At 54.4% G+C, this 12180-nt stretch overlaps 1 protein-coding gene across 1 annotated transcript in view; it reads left to right on the top strand.

The window, feature by feature from the left end:
• vps45 (vacuolar protein sorting 45 homolog) overlaps nt 1-7456 on the top strand; it is a 46577-nt gene extending 39121 nt beyond the window's left edge. The window contains exons 8-10 of the mRNA XM_070868447.1: nt 96-173; nt 1995-2126; nt 7231-7456. Coding sequence (XP_070724548.1) covers nt 96-173; nt 1995-2126; nt 7231-7315 — 295 coding nt within the window. The 3' untranslated portion in view covers nt 7316-7456. The remainder of the gene's footprint in view (nt 1-95; nt 174-1994; nt 2127-7230) is intronic.
• Nucleotides 7457-12180: the final 4724 nt, after the last annotated feature.

Raw genomic sequence — 12180 nt, 5'->3', positions numbered from 1 at the left:
GCTCAGGGTCTCCTGACCGGGCAGTCACCCCCCTGTTTGTAAAACGCCCTGACTGCTTGGCATTAAAAGCAGCTCGTGCTGAACAGCTGACTCAGTCAAGAAGGCCCAGGTGCTGCCCCATCCTCACGTGTTACCTGGACCCAGTCGGGCTACTGTTGGCCCTCGTGCCCCCGGTTAGTGAATAGAAAACCAGCCAAGACCCGCTCCTGATCGCTGTCCTCTGACCCCTGCTAGAAAGTGAGTGTATGTAACCTCCTCCAGCCCCTACACCCCTCCCTATCTCTGTAACCTCCTCCAGCCCCTACACCCCTCCCTATCTCTGTAACCCCCTCCAGCCCCTACACCCCTCCCTATCTCTGTAACCCCCTCCAGCCCTACACCCCTCCCTATCTCTGTAACCTCCTCCAGCCCCTACACCCCTCCCTATCTCTGTAACCTCCTCCAGCCCCTACACCCCTCCCTATCTCTGTAACCCCCCCCAGCCCCTACACCCCTCCATATCTCTGTAACCTCCTCCAGCCCCTACACCCCTCCCTATCTCTGTAACCCCCTCCAGCCCCTACACCCCTCCCTATCTCTGTAACCTCCTCCAGCCCCTACACCCCTCCCTATCTCTGTAACCCCCTCCAGCCCCTACATCCCTCCCTATCTCTGTAACCTCCTCCAGCCCCTACACCCCTCCTATCTCTGTAACCTCCTCCAGCCCCTACATCCCTCCCTATCACTGTAACCCCCTCCAGCTCCTACACCCCTCCCTATCTCTGTAACCTCCTCCAGCCCCTACACCCCTCCCTATCTCTGTAACCCCCATCCAGCCCCAACACCCCTCCCTATCTCTGTAACCTCCTCCAGCCCCTACACCCCTCCCTATCTCTGTAACCCCCTCCAGCCCCTACATCCCTCCCTATCTCTGTAACCTCCTCCAGCCCCTACACCCCTCCCTATCTCTGTAACCTCCTCCAGCCCCTACATCCCTCCCTATCACTGTAACCCCCTCCAGCTCCTACACCCCTCCCTATCTCTGTAACCTCCTCCAGCCCCTACACCCTCCCTATCTCTGTAACCTCCTCCAGCCCCTACACCCCTCCCTATCTCTGTAACCTCCTCCAGCCCCTACACCCCTCCCTATCTCTGTAACCTCCTCCAGCCCTGCAACCCCCCCCCCCCCCCCCCCCCGAGATCTCTACACTCCTCCAATTCTGCCCTCTTGCCCATCCCCCGATTTCCATCGCTCCACCATCGGTGGCCGTGCCTTCAGCTGCCTGGGCCCCAAGCTCTGGAACTCCCTCCCTAAACCTCTCCGCCTCTCTCTCCTCCTTTAAGACGCTCCTTTAAAAACCCACCTTTTTGACCAAGCTTTTGGTCACCTGTCCTAATATCTCCTAATGTGGCTCGGTGTCACATTACATAGCAACATAGAAAATAGGTGCAGGAGTAGGCCATTCGGCCCTTCGAGCCTGCACCACCATTCGATAAGATCATGGCTGATCATTCCTGTCTGATCATCGCTCCTGTGAAGCGCACTGGGACGTTTTACTGCTATATAAATGCAAGTTGTTTTCCCTTCAGCCCAAGTGCCTTTGTTTTTGTCCTCTGCCCTGTGCCCCTTCTGATTTGAAGGTGCTGGGTCCTGGTTCTCGGTGGGGTTTAGTTCCTCAGTCAAATGGCCATTTTGAAGCATGAGCCTAGATGGTGAACCTCGGCCGGAGATCTGACCACCGATCTGTTCTGACCCGAGACGACAGTCAGGAGCAGGATCACGGAGGCCAGTGGCAGTCCCCACTGAGATGTACTAACTGGAACAGACCTGGAGTTGTTCCTGGTTTGGCTGCACAGCGTGTCCATATTAAAGTATCTCCCATTTATTTAATTCACCAATTAGACAGCCCCCGCCCCTCCCAGGAGCCTCCGGCCCAGTAATGTTACGCTCAGCTGAGCGATACCCCAACAGTATCTGGCCAACACACTCAATGTCACTCTCTCTCTTCTCGCAGGCCACAAGACATCGTGGTGTTCATCATCGGAGGTGGGACCTACGAGGAGGCACAGACTGTTTACAATCTGAACCGCACCAGTCCGGGAGTGAGGATTGTACTGGGTGGAACGACCATTCACAACACCAAGAGGTAAAGTCAAGCCCACAGCTGGGGGCCGGGGTCTCCAGTGATCGGGGCCCCTGGCCCTGGCCAGCTCAATCCCGCACAGTTATTTCCTTGGGACCTCGTCGCTGAGGTGTGTTACTCCTGAAGCTCACTCGGGTTGTAGCCTCCTCGACGGAACATTGGTGAAGACAGTGGGTAAAGCTCCCAGGGTTGAATCCTAAAGCTGCTCTCCACAAAGGAGATGGCCGGGGAGTGAAAGGTCGCCTCACATTGAGATAGAGAGACGGCTAATGCCCTTTGAACCTTATCGCGATAGTCAGCGCACTTCAGGAAAGATGGGGGGGGCCATGGCAGGGCCAGACCTGAGGCAGGTAAATGGCAAGGCCCACTTCTAGTCCATGAGCTGCCTGCTTTCCCTGAGCTGCAGGTGGTAGATGGACCATTCTTGGCACTTTAAGTGCCACTGTGGGGCTGTTCGTAATCCAGATCACCCCCTGCTCCCGGCTCTCTTCCACCCCCTGCCCACCAGCACAGAGACCAGTTGCACTCGACCTCCCCCCTCCAGACCGCTCCCAGCTCTCTCTCCTCTCTTCTCCCCCCCCCCCCCCCCCCCCCCCCCCCCCAGCACAGAGACCAATTGCACTCCACCTCCCCCCTCCAGACCACTCCCAGCTCTCTCTCTCCTCTCTTTCCCCCCCCCCCCCCCGGCGCCCAGCACAGAGACCAGTTGCACTCCACCTCCCCCCTCCAGACCGCTCCCAGCTCTCTCTCTCCTCTCTTCCCCCCCCCCCCCCCCCCAAGCCATGCGGAGATGGACACAGTTGACCCGCGGTTCACCTCTTCACATTCCACCGTGGAGATTTCACTTAATCAAAAAGAATAAAGAATATTATAGCAGCGAAACTGGGAATCTGTCGAGTGGGAATGAATGGTAAGGGGTTTGGGTCCATTGGGATTGTGTACAATGGGAGTGAATGGGAAGGGGTTTGGTCCAATGGGATTCTATACAGTGACAGTGACAGTGAATGGGAAGGGGTTTGATCCATTGGGATTGTGTACAGTGGGAGTGAATGGGAAGGGGTTTGGTCCAATGGGATTGTGTACAGTGGGAGTGATTGAGGAGGGGTTTGGGTCCATTGGGATTGTGTACAGTGGGAGTGAATGGGAAGGGGTTTGGTCCAATGGGATTGTGTACAATGGGAGTGAATGGGAAGGGGTTTGGTCCAATGGGATTCTATACAGTGACAGTGACAGTGAATGGGAAGGGGTTTGATCCATTGGGATTGTGTGCAGTGGGAGTGAATGGGAAGGGGTTTGGGTCCTTTGGCAATCTTTGCGTGGTTGGGGCCTGTGTTGTCAGAAGATCTCTGTGTGGAATGGCCCGAAGTGTTTCACACACAGTTAATTACTTTCACATGCGGCCACTGTTCTGTAGGTGAATGTTGCCAGTTTCCACACAGCAAGATCTGCGATACAGCAATATCACTAACCAGTCCATCTGTGCTGGGGGTTGCATGTCAGGATTTGGGAGTTTTAAGTTTGTTTGCAGTAAAAGTGCCTTAAGATGGAGAAAGGGTGTTTGTAATTCAGTCCCATCAGTGAAGCCTGGCCTGTGATTCACACGCAGTTAATGATTACGTTACAACTGTGGCATCCTCTCCTCGGAGATTATTCCAGGCCCTTGAGGGGTTTGCAAGCCTGACCTTTCACCTCCAGCGTAGCTGGTGAAAGGCCTGATTATAAAATGCGTCAGGGGTCACAATCGACCTTGGTCCCAGCCCAGCTCCACCCTTGGCCTCTCTCCATTCATCACTGTTTGTAAACCTGAGCTGAACAGAATTACAGCCGGCAGGATTCACTGGTGCCGAGCCACTGTGTCATGTCCCCCGTTACCCCCCCACCCCCCTTGCCCTCCGCAACAGACGGACCAGTTACTGTCCATCCCCTCTCCCCCCAATACAGAGACCAGTTACGGTTCTCTCTCTTCCCCTTCCCCCCAGCAACCTGTGTTACTCACGCTGAAGAGTATTGTTGTTACTCCCGATTACTCAGTGTTCACAGCAGCCAGTGCAGAGTTTGACCCAGATTTAGCACTGCTTCTGTACAGGAGACTAAAAGCTTTGGGGGCTCTCTTTCCCCCACCCCCCCACAGGCTGCGTTGAACCACTGCAACACCTGCCCCTGCTCTCTCCCACACCCCTGGAGGTTAGTAACCTGAAGCTCCACAAACAGTGCGACAGGTGCGTGTCTATCTCCCCTCCCACACCCCCCACGCATTGGCAGCTGCTCAGAATCCCAGCGGGACTACCCCTCCCTGAATAAAGCAGAGCAAAGCGTGACTGGAAGCCAGTGTGTGGATTATTGCTGCTGCAATCACAGACTGACGAGCTGCTCAGAGACTCGTGCAGCTCTGGGCTCACAGGGCAACACACACCATCATTGCTTTACCCGATAATTTCACCCCGAATAATTACTGTCAGCCCTTCCAGCTCTGTTTTTGCCCCATTTTCTCCCCTCCCCTGAAGGTGCTGACTCTCACTGGGGTACGGGTCCCCTCCCCTGAAGGTGTTGACTCTCACTGGGGTACAGGTCCCCTCCCCTGAAGGTGTTGACTCTCACTGGGGTACAGGTCCCCTCCCCTGAAGGTGTTGACTCTCACTGGGGTACGGGTCCCTCCCCTGAAGGTGTTGACTCTCACTGGGGTACAGGTCCCCTCCCCTGAAGGTGCTGACTCTCACTGGGGTACAGGTCCCCCCTCCCCTGAAGGTGCTGACTCTCACTGGGGTACAGGTCCTCCCTCCCCTGAAGGTGTTGACTCTCACTGGGGTACAGGTCCCCTCCCCTGAAGGTGCTGACTCTCACTGGGGTACGGGTCCCCTCCCCTGAAGGTGCTGACTCTCACTGGGGTACGGGTCCCCTCCCCTGAAGGTGTTGACTCTCACTGGGGTACAGGTCCCCTCCCCTGAAGGTGCTGACTCTCACTGGGGTACAGGTCCCCTCCCCTGAAGGTGCTGACTCTCACTGGGGTACAGGTCCGCTCCCCTGAAGGTGCTGACTCTCACTGGGGTACGGGTCCCCTCCCCTGAAGGTGCTGACTCTCACTGGGGTACAGGTCCCTCCCCTGAAGGTGCTGACTCTCACTGGGGTACGGGTCCCCTCCCCTGAAGGTGCTGACTCTCACTGGGGTACAGGTCCCCTCCCCTGAAGGTGCTGACTCTCACTGGGGTACGGGTCCCCTCCCCTGAAGGTGCTGACTCTCACTGGGGTACAGGTCCTCTCCCCTGAAGGTGCTGACTCTCACTGGGGTACAGGTCCGCTCCCCTGAAGGTGCTGACTCTCACTGGGGTACAGGTCCCCTCCCCTGAAGGTGCTGACTCTCACTGGGGGTACAGGTCCCCTCTCCTGAAGGTGCTGACTCTCACTGGGGTACGGGTCCCCTCCCCTGAAGGTGCTGACTCTCACTGGGGTACAGGTCCCCTCCCCTGAAGGTGCTGACTCTCACTGGGGTACAGGTCCCCTCCCCTGAAGGTGCTGACTCTCACTGGGGTACGGGTCCCCTCCCCTGAAGGTGCTGACTCTCACTGGGGGTATGGATATACGTTTGGAAGAGTTTGTCCCGTTTGCTGTGCCTCGATGGATTTATGTGAATCTGTGTTTGGTGATAAAATGCCCTCATTCGATGTGAGCCTGAGGATGGAAGATCCCGTGGCCAGTCCACGACCTCGCAGTCAGTAACTCTATCATGCTCTGCTCGGTTACATCAGCACTGCTGAAACTGCCTCTCAATAATTTAAAGCAGTTTGGTTTGCAGGGATGGCAACTGATGGAAATTTTCAATTCTTTCTCTGGTATTTGTTTCCTGGTGTATGCAGGGCAGGAGCAGGGGGGCGAGTGGGAGTGGTGGTGTGGGGGGACAAGGGGGGGACGGGGGCGAGCGGAGGGGCAGTACTGAGGGGGTGCCGCACTGTCGGAGGGGCAGTACTGAGGGAGTGCTGCACTGTCGGAGGGCAGTACTGAGGGAGTGCAGTACTGAGGGAGCGCCGCACTGTCGGAAGGGCAGTACTGAGGGAGTGCCGCACTGTCGGAGGGGCAGTGCTGAGGGAGCGCCGCACTGTCGGAGGGCAGTACTGAGGGAGTGCAGTACTGAGGGAGCGCCGCACTGTCGGAAGGGCAGTACTGAGGGAGTGCCGCACTGTCGGAGGGGCAGTGCTGAGGGAGCGCCGCACTGTCGGAAGGGCAGTACTGAGGGAGCCCCGCACTGTCGGAGGGGCAGTACTGAGGGAGTGCCGCACTGTCGGAGGGCAGTACTGAGGGAGTGCAGTACTGAGGGAGCGCCGCACTGTCGGAGGGCAGTACTGAGGGAGTGCAGTACGGAGCGCCGCACTGTCGGAAGGGCAGTACTGAAGGAGTGCCGCACTGTCGGAGGGGCAGTGCTGAGGGAGCGCCGCACTGTCGGAAGGGCAGTACTGAGGGAGCGCCGCACTGTCGGAGGGCAGTACTGAGGGAGTGCCGCACTGTCGGAGGGGCAGTACTGAGGGAGTGCCGTACTGTCGGAGGGGCAGTACTGAGGGAGCCCCGCACTGTCGGAGGGGCAGTACTGAGGGAGCGCCGCACTGTCGGAGGGGCAGTACTGAGGGAGCCCCGCACTGTCGGAGGGCAGTACTGAGGGAGCGCCGCACTGTCGGAGGGGCAGTACTGAGAGAGCGCCGTACTGTCGGAGGATCAGTACTGAGGGAGCCCCGCACTGTCGGAGGGGCAGTACTGAGAGAGCGCCGTACTGTCGGAGGATCAGTACTGAGGGAGCCCCGCACTGTCGGAGGTGACATCTTTTGCAAGAGTCATCTGTCCTCAGGTGGATGTCAAAGGTCCCATGGCCAGTTTTTGAAGAGCAGGGGAGTTCTCCCCAGTGTCCTGGCCAATATTTACCCCTCAATCAACAACACAAACAGATTATCTGGTCATTGTCACATTGCTGTGTGTGGGAGCAAATTGGCTGCTGCATTTCCTGCCTTACAACTGTGACTACACTTCAAAAAGTACTTCATTGGCTGTAAAGCTCTTTGGGATGTCCTGCAGTTGTGTAAGGAGATGTGAAAATGTAAGTCTGTCTTTTTCTTCCTTTGGCTAGTTTCCTGGAGGAAGTTGCAGCTTCGGGGGTCCAGAGCAGAGTGTCGGAGCGGCCGCACGGAGTGAGCCGGTCGTCAAGGCAATGAAGCCCTGGGATGTCCTGTTCCCCTGTCCTAAGCCGCAGATTTCTAAATGTTATGGGACCGTGGTTTGTGCTGGTGTGACTGTCCCTGTTGTTGTCAACATATTGTATCTCCTTGTACATTAAATAAAAACTTTAGCTCCGACTCACGGACCCGTTGTAAAGCAATGTGTTCGCTGGGGAGTGTGCCTGCGTCATTATAACTACAGCCTGTCTGATAAACTGCTGCCTTTATCTCCCAACCTGCCTGTTTTTATACGACTGTGAATATACAGGGTTTATTACACAGAAATGATTTTGTCTGGAGTCGGTGTTCATGTTGACTCGGTGGCTGATGTGTTACTGCTGTGCGATAATATTCCCCAAACCATTCCCCCTTACTTCCCAATTCACTCCCCTCCGAAGGTGCATTCATAAGAACATCATGATGATGCCACGACTGAGCGCCCACAGCCCTCTTGGGTTGAGAAATAGAGAATAAATGTTGCCTCATCTCAGCCTTTAATGACCAACCCCTCATCCTGAGACTGTGCCCCTGGTTCCAGACTCTCCAGCCCGGGGAAACAGCCTCAGCATCTACGCTGTCCAGCCCCCTCAGAATCTTATGTTTCAATAAGATCACATTTCATTCTTCTAAACTCCAGAGATTATAGGCCCAATTTACTCAGTCTTGCCTCGTAGGATGACCCTCTCATCCCAGGAATCAATCTCGTGAACCTTCCTTCCTCCGCAAGGCAGGTATGGCCTTCCTCAGATAAGGAGACCCAAACTGTGCACAGCACTCCAGGTGTGGTCTCACCAAGGCCCTGTACAGTTGTAGCAAGACTTCCTTGCACTTGTACTCCAACCCCCTTGCAGTAAAGGCCAACATGCCAACTGCTTGCTGTACCTGCATGCTATAACTGTGTTTCCTCTACGAGAACACCCAAGTATTTCAACACCAACATTTAATAGATTCTCACCATTTAAAAAAATTTGTTTTTCTATTCTAATCAAAGTGAATAACCTCATCTTTCCCCATATTGTGCTCCATCTTATTGCCCACTCACTTAATGCTTTGCAGGCTATTTGTGTCCTCCTCACAGCTTACTTTCTCTCCTTGCTCTCTTTGGACTGCGGGTTCCAGCACATTGGTTGCCTTCTGTTACCTCCTCTAGGTGCCCTTTCTTCATGTATGAGCCTGGATAGTGATCAGGAGCAGGAACCCTGGCTGATTTCCCCCTCTCTCTAACCCAGGGGTCAGTGGGCAGTGGGCAGTGATCAGGAGCAGGAACCCTGGCTGATTTCCCCTCTCTCTCTAACCCCGGGGTCACTGGGCAGTGATCAGGAGCAGGGACCCTGGCTGATTTCCCCTCACTCTAACCCAGGGGTCACTGGGCAGTGATCAGGAGCAGGAACCCTGGCTGATTTCCCCTCTCTAACCCAGGGGTCACTGGGCAGTGATCAGGAGCAGGAACCCTGGCTGATTTCCCCTCTCTAACCCAGGGGTCACTGGGCAGTGATCAGGAGCAGGAACCCTGACTGATTTCCCCTCTCTCTAACCCAGGGGTCATTGAGGAGCAGGAACCCTGGCTGATTTCCCCTCTCTCTAACCTAGGGGTCATTGAGGAGCAGAGACCCTGGCTGATTTCCTCTCTCTAACCTAGGGGTCATTGAGGAGCAGGGACCCTGGCTGATTTCTTCTCTCTAACCCAGGGGTCATTGAGGAGCAGGGACCCTGGCTGATTTCCTCTCTCTAACCCAGGGGACAGTGAGTGGGAACCCGAGCTGATTTCCCCTCTCTAACCTAGGGGTACTGCTGCCAGTTGTTTGCCTACTGGTGCCTCGCTGACTCAGGCCGCTGATTGAAGCTGGGCAGCTCCTGGTCTGTATAATTCACAGTTGCATCGGCTGGGTTATGCGGTGAGGCGCCAGGGTCAAGCAACACGCAGAGAAGGATTGATCGTGATGCTTTTACTGCAGCGTTAGCAAAAACTAATCTGCCGACTATTACTGGAGAATCCTGTCTCTGATCATTATCCCTAATATAATTGTTTGAGTGCTTCCTCACTCTGAACAAAATCTGTGTGTCTTGATTCCAAGAACTGAGAGCACAAATGTAACGCATGTTGCTGTATAACAGTACCTCATTAAACTCTTCCCCAGTGAGACACCGGACACTGGTTAATGGTTTGATGCTTGTGGATCAATAATTATTCTGAAATGCTAATCAAATCAAAGTTTCCAGAGCACTTTAAAAAAAATTACCGTATTCACTAGGGTATGCGAACCACTGACTGGGAATTACAGGTACCAGTCCATCACAGACCCTGCGTCCGTTACAGACCCCGTCCATTACAGACCCAGCACATTACAGACCCTGTCCCCCTGTCCATTACAGACCCAGTACGTTACAGACTCCGTCCATTACAGACCCAGCACATTACAGACCCTGTCCCCCTGTCCATTACAGACCCAGTACGTTACAGACTCCGTCCATTACAGACACAGCACATTACAGACTCCGTCCGTTACAGACCCCCCCCCCCCCGGGTCGGTTACAGACCCCCCCCCCCTCCCCGTGTCCATTACAGACCGCGTCCATTACAGACTCCAGCCCATTACAGATCCCGTCCATTACAGACCCAGCACATCACAGACTCCTTCAAGAAACTGAGGGGAAAATTCTTACGACGACTCTGTGGGTAAATGCAGCACCCGCAGTGGCACAAAGCCACACAGACCAAAAGGGTGCCAGCTTTGATTAGCCGTTGATCTCAGCTAAGGTGGCAATTGGAGCTATAAGTGGCTGCGTTGCCTCTAGGGTAGGGAGGGCAAACAATAACAGGCAGAATTCACCCCCCCCCCCCCGATCCCTATCCAGTGAAAGCGTGTCATCAGCATTGGGCTGAGCCACGTGCTCGACGGGCCGAATGGCCTTCTGTGCTGTAATCATTCTATGATGCCCCTCTTGGTGCAATATACTGTTGGCGCTCACTGACGGAGAATCTCCAGGTAGCTGAGGCATCAGATAGCAGCTGCTGCCCATGTGGTCCCGTAACCTCACACAGTGTCGGGACAGGAGAAGGTGACAGTGGGAGTGAAGAAATGCCTGGTTCTGAGGAGATGGTGTGGCTGCTCCTGGAGTTTATATGGTGTGGTTTGGGTGTGTGCTGTCGGGGGTCCGATGCAGAGTCGGTAAAAGGAGTCCGTGGCCCACGTCTGACATTGCCCAGCTCCTGTTTCAGTGCTGTCGGACACTGTAACCTCGATCAATTGTACACCAGGAGCACAGGTGCTGATATCTGAGAGCAGAGAACGCTGTGAAGGACTTCACCTGCCCAAACAGGTACAGGCACTGCTGATGAGCAGAGAATGTGCCAGTGTGGAGGGGCACCATCCTGTACAGGTGGGGTGCCTCTCCTGTCCAGACATGGTGCGGCTCCTGTCTAGACATGTGTGTCTACTAACTGGGCAACTAGAGCATAGGTTAGATACAGAGTAAAGCTCCCTGTACACTGTCCCATCACACACTCCCAGGGCAGGTACAGGGGGTTGGATACAGAGTAAAGCTCCCTCTACACTGTCCCATCAAACACTCCCAGGGCAGGTATAGCACGGGTTAGATACAGAGTAAAGCTCCCTCTACACTGTCCCATCACACACTCCCAGGGTAGGTACAGGGGGTTAGATACAGAGTAAAGCTCCCTCTACACTGTCCCATCAAACACTCCCAGGGCAGGTACAGGGGGTTAGATACAGAGTAAAGCTCCCTCTACACTGTCCCATCAAACACTCCCAGGGCAGGTATAGCACGGGTTAGATACAGAGTATAGTTTCCTTTATGCTGCGTCGTCTATATGTCTTAACCACAACAACACAATACCGTTACTGGAAAAAAAAAGTCCCAAAATGCTTCACAAATAGAAACAGAACTGGATCTGGTCGAAAAGATGAGTTTTAAGGGTGTTATTAAAGGAGAGAGTAGCGGAGAGGCAGAGGGGTTCAGGCAGATAAAGGGCCAATGTGATTAAAGGCTCTGCCCCAATGGTGGGCTGTGGAGAGGGGACACACACAACAGGACAAGGTCAGACTGAAGGGTTTTGATGAACACTCAGAGATTTGGTCCTTGCAGGTCGAAGACAGCCCTTCCACTTCCCACTGCAACTCAGAGTGAGTGTTTGCTGCATTTCCTCTCAGTCCAGTTGCAGCCGGAGAATCTCCTACAATGGCTTCTCTTCCCCGCTCCCGTATCGTTACCTCTGGTGTCCCCCAAGGATCTATTTCTCATCTACATGCTGCCCCTTGATGACATCAAAGTGTCAGCCATGGCTCAGTGGGTAGCACTCTCGCCTCTGAGATTTCAGCGCAAAAAATCTAGGCTGACACTCCAGTGCAGTGCTGAGGGAGTGCCGCACTGTCGGTTATACTGTCTTTCAGATGAGAAGTTAAACCGAGGCCCTGTCTGCTCTCTCAGGTGGACGTAAAAGATCCCAAGGGCACTATTTAGAAGAGCAGGAGTTCTCCCCGGTGTCCTGGGGCCAATATTTATCCCTCAATCAACATAACAAAAACAGATTACCTGGTCATTATCACATTGCTGTGTGTGGGAGCTTGCAGTGCGCAAATTGGCTCCTGCATTTCCTACATTACAACAGTGACTACACTGCAAAAGTACTTCATCGGCTGTAAAGCGCTTTGAGATGTCCGGTGGTCGTGAAAGGTGCTATATAAATCCAAGTTTTTCTTTTATCTGAAAACATAGCGTCAGTTTCCACATGTATGCTGCTGACACCCAGCTCTCCCTCACCACCACTTCTCTCCACTCCTCCATGGTCTCTAAATTATCAGACTGCTTGTCCCACACCCAGCTCTGGATGAGCGGAAATT

This window comes from Pristiophorus japonicus, chromosome 30 (assembly GCF_044704955.1).
Source record: "Pristiophorus japonicus isolate sPriJap1 chromosome 30, sPriJap1.hap1, whole genome shotgun sequence".
Lineage (NCBI taxonomy): Eukaryota > Metazoa > Chordata > Chondrichthyes > Pristiophoridae > Pristiophorus > Pristiophorus japonicus.
The sequence above is the reverse complement of the archived record's forward strand: the minus strand, read 5'-3'. Positions and strand labels throughout refer to the sequence as shown.